Here is a 15468-nt window from a genome sequence, read left to right as displayed (position 1 = left end):
GTTCAAGATAAATTTTGAAGAGTAGACTTATCCCACTGAAATTCTCTCTAATAGAATATGCAGAATAGGTATTTCTGGTTTTTTATACATTGTCTCGACATTTCTAGCTCATTAAGTTTTTTGTTTCTATAATAGCTCTAATTTCACCTGCAGTTATCCTTCAACCACATGTACTCTTCAGGTACTATAGAGGATTAACTGTTGAATAATTTAGTATGAGTAGATATGGCTCATCTGTAATGGTTCTTGGCTGTTCTATTCCAAAAGTGATGTAAGTAAATCAATCACAGCATCTTTTGCAAGCATTACATTTAAATTTTGTGTAATTTAAAAGGAAATTGCTTCCTGAAAATCTCAATGCCAGAGCTGTAGAAATGGAAACATTTTTATGCCCCTACCCTCCCTCCCCGCCCCCATTGTGAGAACTTTTAAGATCTACTCTCTTAGCAACTTTAGGAAATGCAATGTAATATTAACTATAATCATGCTGCACATTACATCCCATCACTTCTTTTGTAGCTGAAAATGTGGAGCTGCTCACCCATTTTCACCCATCCCTCCATTCTCCCACCTCCGGCCCCTGGTAACTACCAATCTGGATCTATGAGATTGGCTTATTATTTTTTTTAAAATTCCACATACAAGTAAGGTCTTCAGGTGTTTGTCTTAGACTCATTCCAGCTAGCGTAGTGCTCTCAAGACCCACCTATGCTGTTGCAAATGGCAAGATTTCCTTGCTTTTCATGGTTGCCAGCCCACTGTGTATATATACACCCTAGTTCCTTTATCCACTCATGTGTCAGTGGACGCTGAGGTTGTTTCTGTGTCTTGGCTATTAGAAACACTGCTGCAGTGGGCATGGGCCAGGAAAGTGTATTTCTGAGTTTGTGTTTTTGTTTTCTTTGGATAAATATCCAGAAAAAGAATTGCAAGAACATAGGGCAGTTCCATTTTTCTTTTTTTTAGGACTGTCCATTGTTTTTCATAGTGCACCAGGTTACATTTTCACCAATAGTGAAAGAGCATTTCCATTTCTCTACATGTCTGCCAATACTTGTATTCCTTGTCTTTTTGATAACGGCCATTCTAACAGGTGTGAGGTGATATCTCAAGGTGTTCTTGATTTGAAGTCCCCTGATAATTAGTGATGTTGAGTATCTTTTCACATCCCGCATGGCCATCTGTAGGTCTTATTTGGAAAAATGTCTATTCAGATCCTCTGCCTGTTTAAGTGGATTGTTTTTTGTTTTTGCTAGTGAGTTGTATTGTTCTTTATGTATTTTGGATATTAGCCCACAGCAGAGGTAAGATTTGCAAATATCGTCTCCCATTCAGCAGGTTGCTCTTCATTTTATTGATGGTTTTCTTTGCTGTGCAGAAGGTTTTTAGTAGGATGTAGTCTTGTTTATTTTTACTTTTCTTGTTTTTCTTTTTGGGGTCAAATCTGAAATGTTGCCAAGACCAATGTCAGGAAGCTTACTGCCTTTATTTTCTTCTTGGGAGTTTTATGGCTTCTGGTCTTACATTCAAATCTCTAATCCATTTTGAGTTAATTTTTGGATATGAGGTAGTAGTCCACTTTCATTCTTTTGCATGTGGTTGTTCAGTTTTCCAACACCATTTATGAGACTGTCCTTCCTCCATTGTATAGTCTTATTTTGTCATAAATTTATTGATCATGTATGTGTGGGTTTACTACTTCCACCCTTTCTATTCTGTTCCACTGATCCATGGGTCTGTTTTTAATGCCAGTATCATACTGTGATAACAGGGAATGCAATGCCTCTGGCTTTCTGGTTCTTTCTCAAGATTGCTTTGGTTGTTTGGGATCATTTGTGGTTCCCTATAAATTTTAGGTTGGTTTGTTCTACTCCTGTGAAAAATGCCATTGAAATTTTGATAAGGATTGCATTGCATCTGTAGACTACTTTTGGGTAGTATGAACATTTTAATATGATTCTTCCTATCCATGAACATGGACTATCTTTCCATTTATGTGTGTTGTCTTCAATTTCTTTATGTCTTATAGTTTTCAGTGTATGGGTCTTTCACTTCCTTCTTTAAATTTATTCATAGGTATTTTATTCTTTTTTATTTGATTATGAATGGTACTGTTCTTAATTTCTCTGATAGCTCATTATTAGTATATAGAAACAAAAACAGATTTTTATTGATTTTGTATCCTTGGTTTGCAAATTGGCCATCAAACACAAAGTGCATAGACTGAAGAAAGAGGCAGACCATTTCAGACTGGTAGGTGATAGATTTAATATACAAGGGAACTTACTTATGAGGCTTGTTTTGGGTGGCTACAGGCAAGTAAATCTCCACCCCTGCCCACCAAAATCTAAAAGTTTACATAGAATAATTAACTGGGCTCAGTCCCATAAACTGTTCAGCTGGTCCTAATAACACATCACTCTTTCAAGGCTACATCCTTGGAGCAGTTCCCACTTTGGGAACTGTGGGCAGAATATATATTTCAAAACCCAAAGTGTGAGAAGCCTCTAATTGCCAGAGTTCAGCAACCAGGTCAACCATAGGTGATATTGCCTCCAATCTTCTCCATTACCTCTTCCCTCAAATCCTGAAGCTTCATTGAATTCACTCATTCCTCTGTGTATGTATGTATAATCTTTAGAGTTTTCTATATATAACATGATGTCATTTGCACATATTCCATTTTTCTTTCCAATTTGTGTGTTTTTATTTCTTTTTCTTGCCTGATTGCTCAGGCTAGGAATTCCAGGACTCTGTTGAATAAAAATGGTGAGAGTGGACATACTTGTCTTGTTGCTTAACTTATGTTAAAAGCTTTCAGCTTTTTACCACCAAGTATGATGTTAGCTATGGGCTGTCATGTATGGCCTTTATTATATTGAGGTACATTCCCTCTGTATCCACTTGGTGGAGAGTTTTTATCATCAGTGGATGTTGAATTTTGTCAAATGCTTTTCTGCATCCATTGACATGATCATCTGATTTTTATCCTTCATTTTCGTAACATGGTGTTATCACACTGATTGATTTGCAGGTGATGTACCATCCTTGCATCCCTGGAATAAAAGTGAACAAGACTTTTAATTGTTCAATGCAGTTTACTAATATTTTTTGAGGATTTTTTCACTTCTGTTCATCAGAGATATTGGCTTGTATTTGTGTGTGTGTGTGTGTGTGTGTGTGTGTGTGTGGTGTCCTTGTCTAGTTTTGGAAAGAGAGTAAAGCTGGCCTCATAAAATGAGTTTGGAAATGTTCCCTTCTCTTCTAGTTTTTGGAAGAGTAAGAAAAATTGCTCTTCTTTGAGTGTTTGGTAGAATTCACCACTGAAGCTGTCTGGTCGTGTTTGTTGGGAGGTTTTTGATTACTGATTCAGCTGCCTTCCTGGTAATCAGTCTGAATAGAAATTTTCTATTTCTTCATGATTCAGTCTTAGAAGATTGTATATATCTAGTAACTTAACCATTTCTTTTAGGTTTCCATTCGTTGGCGTGTAATTGTTCATATTAGTCTCTTAGGATCCTTTACACTTCTGTGGTTTCAGGTTTATCATATCCTCTCTTTCAGTTCTGACTTTATTTGAATCTTTTTTTCTTGGCAAGTCTCTAGCTAAAGATTTGCCATTTACTCTTTTTTTTCCTAACTTTGGGTTTTGTTTATTGTTCCTTTTTTAGTTCTTTGAAATAAAAAGTTAGGTTGACTTTTTTTTTTTTATCGAGGTAGGCATTTATTGGTATAAAGTTACCTTATAGAACTGCTTTGGTTGTACTCCACACATTTTGGTATGTTGTATTTGTTTTCATTTTTCTCAAGGTATTCTTTTATTTCTTCATTAATGCGTTGGTTTTAGTAGCATGTTATTCAGTCTCCCCATACTAGTGAATTTTCCAGTTTTCTTCTTGTAATTGATTTCTAGATTCCTTCCATTTTGTTGAAAAGATGCATGATATGATTTCAGTCTTCTTTATTAAGACCTATTTTGTGGCTTAACATATGAGCTGTCCTAGAGAATGTTTTTGTTTTAAAGATTTTATTTATTTATTTGACAGAGAGAGAGAGATCACAAGTGGGCAGAGCAGCAGGCAGAGATAGAGGGGGAAGCAGGCTCCCTGATGAGCAGAGAGCCCGATGCGGGGCTCGATCCCAGGACCCTGAGATCATGACCTGAGCCGAAGGCAGAGGCTTAACCCACTGAGCCACCCAGGTGCCCCTGTCCTGGAGAATGTTCTATGTGCACTTGAGAAAGAATGTATAGTCTCCTGCTTTTGGATAGAATGTTCTATCAATGTCTGTTAGGTCCACATGGTCTAACATGTCATTTAAGGTTGTTGTTTCCTTATTGGTTTTCTGCCTTGACGATCTAGGTGGTGATGTGAAGTTTTAAAGTACTCTAGTATTATATTGCTATTTCTCCCTTTATGTCTTTTAATATTTGCTTTGTAAGTTCAGGTGTTCCTGTGTTGGCTGTATAAATATTGTAAAATATTACATCCTTTTGCTGGGTTGGCCCCTTTATCATTATGTAATACCTTTCTTAGTCTCTTATTACAGTTTTTGTTTGTCCAATGTAAGCATAGCTACCTACTCCAGCTTGCTTTTAGTTTTCATATGCATGGAGTAGGTTTTTCCATTCCTTCACTTTCAGTCTGTGTATCTTTGCATCTGACGTGCATCTCTTCTAGGCAGTATAGACAGACAGGTGGATGGGTCTTGTTTTTTTATACATTCAGCCATCTGATACCTTTGACTGGAGAATTTATCTTATTTAAACCAATTACTGATAGGTAGGTACCTATTGGCATTTTGTTAATGTTTCCTGTTTTGTAGTTCCTGTGTTCCTTTCTTCTTTTGTGATTTGATGACTTTCCTTGCTGGTATGCTTTGACTGCTTTATTATCTTTTGTGTATCTAGATTAGGTTTTTGCCTTGCAGTTACCAGGAGGCTTACATATTAGAACTTGTAATAGTCCATTTTAAGTTGGTAACAATGTAAGGCTGGCTGCGTTCTAAAGCTCTACGTTTTAACTCTTCACCCCCATGTTCTGTTTTTGAGGTTACATTTAACATATTTTAATCTTATGAATTCCTTAACTAATTACTATAGTTATATTTGGGGGGGCTCCTCATGAGTATGTAAGTTCTTTTCAAGGAGATGCCAGTGTGGTGTAGCGATGGTATCCTGCAGCGTACGTTTCCTCAGAGCACTTTCCGAAGCCTCTAAATGTGTGCCAGACTTGAAGCTTGCCATGCAGGCTTGAAGCTCCAGGACAATCTAATAGGTCTCTTTCACAGACTGTGGATGTGTTTTAGCCTAATGTCTGTGCAGTGCCCTGGGGGTGGGAGCCTTCCAAAAACTCTCTCTGTAACTGTTATCAGTCGTGTGGGACCCAGAAATACAAGAGCTCGGAGATCAAGGGCTACTCCCTCAGTGGCAGCTGTAAAAACCAGGGCACCAGGGATATGTCAAACCTCCCCTCTGAGAGAGACTGCTGTTCCAGAGCATGGAATAGAGCCTGCTCACCAAGGTTTCTGGAGAAGTCTACAGTCAGCCCTTACATGTGTGTTTAATTAGAAGCCTGCCCCTTAGGCAGGAACTGGGATGGTAAGCTTAGGGGTTTGTGACAAAGGCTGAGCATCTGAGTCTGTTGCCTCTAGCTATGTCCTCAGGGTTGTGGCTATTTAAAAACTCTTTTTGCTTTGGTTACAGTCCTGTGGGACCTGTGAGCATAACCACGTTAGCCACCACAGCCAGGTGATAAACCGGTGTCCCCCAGCAGCAGCTACAAAGTCAGGGGTATCAAACAAGGACAGAAGCTCTGTACTGGGAGATATTTATAAGCTATAGTGAGGCTCAGAGTGCAAAGACTGCATCTAGCGGACTTTGTTCCCTGAGAAGCCCATAAACTCTTAAAATGTGCCAGACCAGAGGGTTGAGCAGCAGCTCAAAGCTCCTCCATAAGCAAATCGGCTTCTTTCGCAGAAAGCGTGGGGGTGTCTAACAGTCTATTTGTACAGTGTCCTGGGGACGGCAGTCTGCCAAGAATGGTCTGAGTGTTAGAGTCCCATGCAACTCAGGAATGGAAGCAGCCCTGGCCTACTGAGCCCAGCAATCACGGGGTGTCCCTTTGCTGGCAGCCACAAAAACCAAAGCACTAGATGTGCGTAAAAGCTCCCCTCCAGAAAATGTTGGTGCTCTGAAGCATGGCAGAGGGACAGCATGAACTGGTGCCTGCCAGCTGGAGGGCAAAAATGGCACTGCCAGCTTTACAAGGCAGATAGAGGGAGCAGAGTATCCCAGTAGGCCCCGGCCCCTCCAGCTGAAGCTTTAAGGGGTTATGAAACAGATTCATTTGCTAAAGTCTGGGTGCTTTTCTAATGGCTGCTTCTGAGCTGTACCTTTGGGAAATTGAGTCTTCACTTGAGCCCTCTGAGCCATGTTTCAGTTCACTACAGCTCTTTATGTCATGATTTTCAAAGCCAGCTCACCTCTCAGGTGCAGGACTTAAAAGCTGGGGTGCCTGATGGAGGGTATAACCTGCTGCTCTTCAGAAAGAAGCTCCATGTTTGTGAGTTACATTGTAATCGTGGGTTGCCTTGCTGGGGTAGGATTTATAATGAGCTTTTGTCACAGCCTCTCCTACTCACTTCCATTGGCCTTTTGGTTGTTTCTCTGATGTGAAGTCACTCAGCTAGTTTTCAGGTCTGTCTCAGAGGGAACTGTTCCATATGTAGCTGCAGTTTTGGTGTATACATGGGAGGAGGTGAGCTCAAGATCTTCCTACCTTGCCCTATTGAGCCACCTCCTAGATGTAAAACCAGACATAAAACTGGGGCACCATACACATGTCAAGTCTCCCCTCAGGGAGATGCTGACCATCTGTGGAGTGTGGCACAGGGGGCATGTGGAGATAGCATCCACCAGCTGGAACAAGGCAGAGGGAAAGTGCAGAGATGGCACCCCAGTCTCTGGCTCCAGAGAGCACTCCAGCAGTCCCTTGAATGTGTGTCTAACCAGAGGCCCACCCCTCAGGCTAATGTTCCAAGACAAGCAAATGAGTCTCTCCTGAAGTCCAGGTAACCCTCAATTAACTGTTTCTATGTTGGGTCCTGGGGTGACGCCAAGCACACAAGTCCTTTAAGAACCATTTCTCAGATCACCATACCTTGTGGGTCTCGTGGACCTGAGCCCCATTGCTTTTCAAAGGTAGATATTTTGGAGAGTCCCCTCATAGGTACACGTGTTAAAAGCTGGGGCTGCCTGATGTGGGGCTCAAACCCTTCACTCCTCAAGAAGCTACAGCTTTTGAGTTCCCTCCTGACCCTGGTTGCCACACTGGGAGTAAGGCTGATGCTGAGTTTAGGTCCCAGCCTCTCCTACCTGCTTCAGAGTGAGACTTCCCTGAGCACCAGATATGTGGGAGGAGAGTTCAGGATCCTCTTGCATCACCATCTTTAAAGCTGTTTATTTATTTATTTATTTATTTTTAAAGCTGGTGGTAAACTCTTTCTCACTTCAGGTCATTAAAAAAACAAACCCCACAAGGACAGCTGTCTTCTAAACATTCGGTTTGCATAACATTAACACCTCCCCCCACTCCAAAAAAACAGAACCGTTTCTCTTTTGAAAAAGGGAAAACCAGTAAATCAGACTTTTTGCCTTGAAAAGTTTCATCACAGATGAAATACTAAAGCAAGCCTTCTAAGTAATATGACACTGAGTGGCAAAGCAAGACACAACCTTGTACATCCTTGCCAGGTTTGTTTCTCAAAAAGCCTTTCCTATGGGAAGAAGTCACTGAAGTACAGAGAGAAAACTAGAGCTGCCATTGTGTTGGGATGGAGTGAGGAAGGGGACAAAGGAAAGGAGAGAGAGAAAAACAGGAAAGGGGAGAGGGAGGAAACAGAGGGTATTGGTTCATTCAGTGGAGACTGAAGAGCAGCCTAATCTAGATCTTCGAATCACTGCAACATATGGAAATATATGTGATTTTTGTAATTCCTAACTCTGGAGTTTCAATAATGTTTGACCGATCACTTTTTCAGGCATCAATAAATTTACAAAAAAGCTTCGGAGTCCATATGCAATTGATAACAATGAACTACTTGACTTCCTTTCCAGAGTCCCTTCAGATGTACAAGTGGTATGTAGGTTTCACTATTACTCTTATTTAACATAGGATGGAATTGGGTTTTCACTTCTTATCCTTTTAATTTCAAAGGTTTTAGAAGAGCCAAAGTTAAAAAGTTAAGCTACTTAAAGTTTAAAGCTGTAGCAGACTTTGCCTTTCAGGAATTTAGCCCACTTGGGGTGTTACCCAAGAAGAACTTTTATAAAGCATGGGGAATGGAGAATGAGAGAGGGTTGCATCAAGAACCTACCAGAGCTCAAAGGGCAATTTTCCTCCAAGGAAGGTTCACCTGATTTGTGAAGGGAAGTCATCATTACCTGAAGAGAGGAAAGGGGAATATAGATGATGAAAGCAAACGGTGCCAGTGAACCATCTGAAAAAAAAACAAAAACAAAAACAAAAACACTTCTTTGCATAATTTGCAGGAAATAAGTGAATTTTTAAAATGCAGCTTTTGGAGACCGTTAGGGGACGGGGTGGAGAGTAACTGCATTTTCAAGACTGGGGCACATCTCAGTCTTTCAAAATTCTTTGAGGTTAACTACTCATGCCCATTAGTCATCAGCTATTTTCTGAATAAATGAGCAATATTTTTATCAAAATCTTGACACTATGTTGGAGCAATACCTTTCTTCCTTTGTTTCAGCTGAATTTTTGATTTGGTATCCGACGTGAGAATAGGCTGGAGGGAGATTAAGCCTAAACTAAACAAACAGTAAATTGCAAAGAACCATTATTCAGCCTTTCAAAATTAAGATGGTTTTGCTTTTAATCTAATGTGTTACTGACAGTGAAGAGGCAGCCTATTACCAATGTTCACAGCAGTGCTCTCACGTAATTTCTGGCAGGATTTCCCTTATGATTCTTGCTCTATCATTCTATTGTTTTCTGCATCCCAGCTGCAGATCCCATAGACCTTCCAGTGCTCTTCCCACCCCTGCCTCCAAGCAGTCTCTCATTCCTTTGCTTTTCCTTCCTTTGCCAGAAAGTGACCACCTGACCAGTCTTTCTCTGAACTCTGTTTAAACAGGTGCAATACCAAGAACTGAAACCAGATCCTTCTCACAGTCCATGTAAAAGGAAGAAAAACAATCTTGGCTAGCCAGCTCCCAGCACTGAGGAGACCAGCATCTGTTTGGGAAGATAAAAGAAAAAGCCTTCAGCCTCAGCAGCATTTCCTTTCTTCCTGCTTTTTATTTATTTTGCCTTCTTATCATGATCGAGAGAATTTGTAAATAGTGTACAAAGGCATATGTCTTTGAAAATATACTTCCATTGTACAGACTCAATTTGATAAAGGTTTAGCTGTTGCTGTGTGAAAGCCTTGTTGGCTGCGGATAATATTATAACACACTGGAACAACAAACAGAAGAATGGTAACATTGGGAGATATGTACTTCTCTAATTACGAGTAGAAGCACTAGAATATTACATTAAATGCTCAGCTGTGTTCTGATTAAATCTACATAAAATGTAAATGTCAATTTGATTTTTAAAGTTTTTTTTTATGTGACTATTTTTTATCTGAAAAGTAATCCATTACAGTTTTCTATGTTTTATACATTTCAAAAGCGAAGGGGGAATCCCAAAATCTGAATTATGGAACAGATGCATTTCAATTTAACATAGATGCTGACTTCAGATTCTGACTTTCATTCCGGTGCAAATTACTGAGATATGACTCGGCTTATTTTAAGCTAATGAGCGAAGGTACATTCACTCTGTCAGGATAATCTTCCACACTCTACAAAGAAAACTTTCAAACCTTCTATCATTCCATCTAAAACCTTAAAATCTCCACAGGATTACACATAAATACTGCCAGGTTTATAAATGATTGCCTATCTGAATTTTTATACCTACCACTTCTTTAATTTGTACCGAGTTAGCAAGTTAGCAACCCCGTTCAGTTGTCAAGAATACTAGCAAACTAAATCCGTGTTGCTTTTGGTGTCTCTGTGCATCTAAAAATACTTAATACTCAAGTGTTATCACACACACACAAAAGTATCTTCTTTCTCATAGATTACTGAAATGCTTTAATGCATAGTATGATTTTTGTTAGTGTGAATTTTAATGTAAAGAATGCTAGTGTGCTAAGTGATATGCCAGTGTTTCATTACATTCATTTATAGAAAAACTAATCATTCTTGATAATATGAATGCATGAAACCTAATTTGTTAAAAAAAACCCAAAAACCAAAAAACAGAAAACTGCTTATGGGGAGGGGAGAGTCTGCCTTTAAAAAAACGTTTGACTACTTACCAGAGAATCTATACTTAAAAATTGCATTCCCAAGACTTATGGTAGTTTTTGTGCCTAGCTCCCTGATAAATCAAGGGAGTATACCTCTGGAGAGAGAAATAATTTGGTAAGAATGTTTTACTTCCCTGACTGGGTAGGGGATTAAGCTTGGCTGAAAATGCTGTAGAAAATGTTTTGCACTACTTTATTAATAGACTGGGAAAGGGTGAAGGGGGGAGTTCTGATGGAAAAACATAGAAAAGCCAGAAGCCAGAAATATATATTTCACTCTAAAGGAAGAGACTTTAACAATAAATTTAATCTCATCAAAGCTAATTTTTAAAGTATTTTTATTTTAAAGCAACGTTGTTAAATACTGTTTCTTATGATAGAACTATTTTGATCGGTTTATACACTGCTTGAAAGAGAATGTCAATGAAATTCCCTTTCTACAGAAAGGGTTTGACCTCAATATGCGCTATTTAGCTCACCGTGTTTATAATGACACGCTTCTATCTGCATACCATCACTGTTTGTGGCTTAGACATAATACTCCATGAAGCTGATGTTACCAGAGAAAGTTTATTGATGGGATAATTTGTTTGAAATACCTTTTGATTATACCTTGTGTGAGATTTATGTTCCGTGCTGACAGTGTCTGCTCAAATGTCTACAAGCCTGATATTGTACAACCTCAGATGTACCTAGTGCATAGTAACCATTAACAGATGCCTAATTTTTTTGTTTCACTCTACCAACTTTCAGATGTTAAATTCAGTGGTAATGTTGATTCTACATTCACTGCATTAAATAAAAAAAAATCTTTTCTAAGTAGAATCAGTACTCCTTTCTTTTCCTTTCCTTTTTTTGTGGGGGGGGGGAGTGGTTTGAGAGAGACCTGCTGGAGGATTGTTTGTATATTCTTATGATACTTCACTTGAGAAATTAGGTTTTGTTTGGACGAAAAAAAGCCTTTTCTGAAACCTTGACTATCGTATGAAACGGACTACTTTCGAAGGAGTGAGCATGCAATGATGTTGATAGAAGAATAAGAACTATCTTGAGGCATGAAATGATATTCAGAGGAAACTTCGCTGTTTTAAAAACTACTATATTCACAGGCTGAAAAGAAGAAACTGTCTAATAAAATTTTAACTCTTTTCCCTTTTCACATACAGTTTTGCCTTTTGAAAGCTGTTTACCTTTAGTTTTCAAAGATTTTCCATTTAAATATTTTAAGAGATCTTTATGAGATTCAATGTCACTCCAAATAGGCGTGAGACTGCTAAATCTGGTAATATTGTCAACTATTAAATATATTCCTCGGTGTCTTTCAGTGAGTAAATTCACTAAAGGTCATTCACATGACAAAGTACTATTGTTGCTATTAATTGTGGTAATTCCTAAGAAAGGCATATTTTAAACTTTTCATTTACCAAAAAATCATAATACTTGCTCATTTTGGTACTGTTCCACAGATTCAAGCTGACAGATGCTATATGGATTTCAAATTATATTTGAACCATACTAAATACTAGGATAATCTGAACTGAAAGATTAAAAAAAAAATTTTAAGTGCTCTCCATGTCCTAAGTGGGGCTTGAACTCCCAACCCTGAGATCAAGAGTCTCATGCTCCACCGAATGAGCCAGCCAGGACCCCAAACTGAAAGACTTTTTTTAAACGACTTTGCTTTGTGATTTATTGAATACCTATTACTATTATATGACTTGCCCTGTCACAGGCAATGATTAAACCAGTGACAGTATATTAAAATCAAATCTGGAGCTAAAGTATAATAACAAAATTCAATCAATAGGTTTTCGAAAGTATCCTTTATTGAATTTTATTCTATTTTTTTTTTTGAGTAGCCCAATTTATTAAATTTATAATTTAAAATTTTTTAAAATTTAAATTCAATTAGCCAACATATAGTAATACATCATTAATTTTTGATGTAGTATTCATTGATTCATTGGCTGCGTATAAGCCAGTGTTCGTCACATCACGTGCTCTCCTTAATACCCACCCACCTCCCCTTTGCAACTCTGTTTCCCAGAGTCAAGAGTAGGCTCTCTGCATGATTTAAGAATTTTATTCTATATATAAAAGTGAAAAAAAATTCGGTAGTAAGCTCTCTTATTCAGGGACCGTAGGAACTTTTTTTTTCCCACTTTGACCTTAATATCCAAATGTCTGTAATGCTGTAAGTGATCTAATTTTGTGTTAACTAGTCTTATTCAGAGGCTTTAATTTCAGTTTATACACTTATTAAATGTACCCTCAATATTTCTAAGTTTTGTACTCATCATTAAAAGCAAATAAAAAAACTGTACTATCAGGCAATTGATGTTCCAGAAAATCAAGTAAAGAAATCGACCGTTAAACTTCTCACAAAAGCTTCAGGTATTGTTAAAGGAATGCTTATTTAAATTCTGGGGCTTTAAATGTCGAGTGTGAGTATGTGTATGTGTACAGATGCCAATTCATTTGTTTGATTAGAGTATCCAGAATCAGCCTTTTCTAACTGTTCAGTCAAGTATGGATTAAAACCACATAAAAAATGTAATGAATACTTACAATAGTGTCATTCCTTGCAATTATACTTCTCTTCCCTGGGATGACTGGTGTAACTCACTGAAAGAAAAAACATAAAACCTTTTTTGGGGTGAAAATGTTAGATCTTATGCCTTAGTTTCTACGTTTGTACAGTGGCAGTCACATCGTAGAATTTATATCAGCTGAGTCTAGAGATTTAAGAAACACTAAACAAAATGTCTCATTATGTAAGAATCCTATGCAAAAAACTCCCAAAACAGTAAATGTACAAAGTGGTCACATGCCGCCGAAGCTAACACCACTGTGAAAGGTTTGCTGGAAGGTAATGATTATGTATACACTTTCCCTAGGGGATTTGTGCTAAGAACCAAAATAAGTGTAACAAGTACATAAATGGTCTCAAATGAGTTTTAATTTATTGAGATCTTCCTTTTTCCACATTCTAAATTAATAACAAAGAAGTGATCCCTCAAATGCACAAGCTGTATTTTTGTAGACAGGCTTTTTTTATTTATATGATGCTTGTGCCTCCACACATTACCGAACAATTATAAAACTCCATTAAAAAAAAAAATACAGGCACTGCTCTTCTCTTCTAGGCAATTAATAGCATGACTATATTAAGCTGAAAGCTTTATTTGTATTAAAAACAGAAATAGGTAAGTAGCTTTGCCAAAGTTTTCTCAGTCTATAGCAAAAGTAAACATGCAACATAATTCTCCCATGCTGAAGATTTTCCTGTGCTCCTTCAAGAGAAAAGGATCGACCAACCTGAGTCAGTGTAGAAACCTGCAAAGCACATCTTCTCAGGAGGAATGCGTTAGAGATCCTAAGACCTGGCTTGTTACTGCTACTGTGGCAAGACGGCAGGATAGGCTCAGTTCCAGTTCCTACTAAAGACAAGCTTCACAATGGCATGAGGCAACATTTTATTTTGCTAGAATTCAAATAGTAACAAGTTTAGGGGAAATGCCGATTGCATAAAGAAAGGAGCACACTTGGCCCCAACCACTCTTAACCAGCTCTTGATCACAGGAGACCCACCTGAGACAAGTCAACAGCAATTAGAGAGGCAGCTGGACTACAGAAGGGAGCTGAGAGGAAGGGTACCACTTCTTAGCTTTATTAGAAACCTTACAACTCAACTTGACATAATTCCCTCAAAACATTCCTCCTTTGTATAGCAATGATGATAATTATAAGCCCAAATCTGTGTATAAACTATAATAGTGAAAGCATGGAAAATAGTTTACTTCAGTCAAGAACTAATAAACTCTTGAAAAACTCTGATCAAGACTTTAAGTGTCGGGGCGCCTGGGTGGCTCAGTGTTAAGGTTAAAGCCTCCGCCTTCGGCTCAGGTCATGATCCCAGGGTCCTGGGATCGAGCCCCGAGTCGGGCTGTCTGCTCCGTGGAGAGCCTGCTTCCTCCTCTCTCTCTGCCTACCTCTCTGTCTACTTGTGATCTCTGTCAAATAAATAAATAAAAATGTTTAAAAAAAAAAAAAACTTAAGTGTCTATTATCTATTATACAGAGGGATAATGTTTGTGTTTTTGTTGACTGTTGTGTATCACGGGAGGCAACTAACTCAAGTTTGACTGGACCTTACACAATGGTATTCTTACCCCTTACCTTTGATCTGGAACTCTTACACAGCAGATTCTGTTAACATAGAGAACTAGCAAACTTACAGCAGGGTCTTTGAAGCACCTGGGAACCCACTGGGAAAAGTCAAATACTTGTTACGTTTGAAAAACTACTTTTAAAATAGATCAATGTGTGGTCCGTTTTATTTGTTTGAAGTTGAACATTACTTTAAAAATTTCCCTGTAGGATTAGGCAAAAAAAAAAAAAAAAAAAGACAACTCAGATATAAAAGAGAAAACCTTTTTTTTCGGGGGTGGGGGGAGGGTCAACACAAAACATCTGGCACTTGATAACCAGGAGTCAGGCACACCAACTCTCCCGGGGTGGGGCCGCAGGTACACACCATTCTTGTGGCACTATGATGTTAATGCAGAGAACAGAAGTGTTCTGATACTCCATGATCTCCCATAACTGTGACAACCCCCCAACAAGCAGGTGAGAAATCCTCCCCCCTCAAACACATTAATGTGATATTCCCTGGTGTACTGTAGTTACATTACTGGTATCCAATGAGTTTATATAAAATCATTGTTAAAATATTCTATTTCAATTGTACTCCTTAAAACAATACCTTATAAGAAACCATTTTCCTGGCCTTCACAGAAGAGGTGCCAAATAATATGCTCTGGAGAATAGTGGCAAGACACTTTCACTCAGAATTCTCTCAGTGAACAACCGGCTGCCTTTATCTGCCATAGTGTTGTAAATAATAAAATCAATAGTAAAAAAGGGAATTTTTTCCAGGTCTGTGATGATATAAGAAAAAAATTCTTGGTAACACAGTAGCAACCTCTCTTCAAATAGATTCAAATGTAGCCTTCATTCAATCTGAGTGTTCTCCCTGCATTTTGGTGTCGAATCTGAAAAAAAAAAAAAAAAAAAAAAAAAAAA

The 15468-nt window shown here is 38.3% G+C and overlaps 1 protein-coding gene across 1 annotated transcript in view; it reads left to right on the top strand.

Moving 5' to 3' along the window:
* LOC111148337 (multiple C2 and transmembrane domain containing 1) overlaps positions 1 to 10329 on the top strand; it is a 525636-nt gene extending 515307 nt beyond the window's left edge. Inside the window, exons 22-23 of the mRNA XM_022504845.1 lie at positions 8041 to 8138; positions 9157 to 10329. Coding sequence (XP_022360553.1) covers positions 8041 to 8138; positions 9157 to 9228 — 170 coding nt within the window. The 3' untranslated portion in view covers positions 9229 to 10329. The remainder of the gene's footprint in view (positions 1 to 8040; positions 8139 to 9156) is intronic.
* The last annotated feature ends 5139 nt before the right edge of the window (positions 10330 to 15468 follow it).

This window comes from Enhydra lutris, unplaced genomic scaffold, assembly GCF_002288905.1.
Source record: "Enhydra lutris kenyoni isolate GAN:26980312 unplaced genomic scaffold, ASM228890v2 scaffoldscaffold19, whole genome shotgun sequence".
Lineage (NCBI taxonomy): Eukaryota > Metazoa > Chordata > Mammalia > Carnivora > Mustelidae > Enhydra > Enhydra lutris.
The sequence above is the reverse complement of the archived record's forward strand: the minus strand, read 5'-3'. Positions and strand labels throughout refer to the sequence as shown.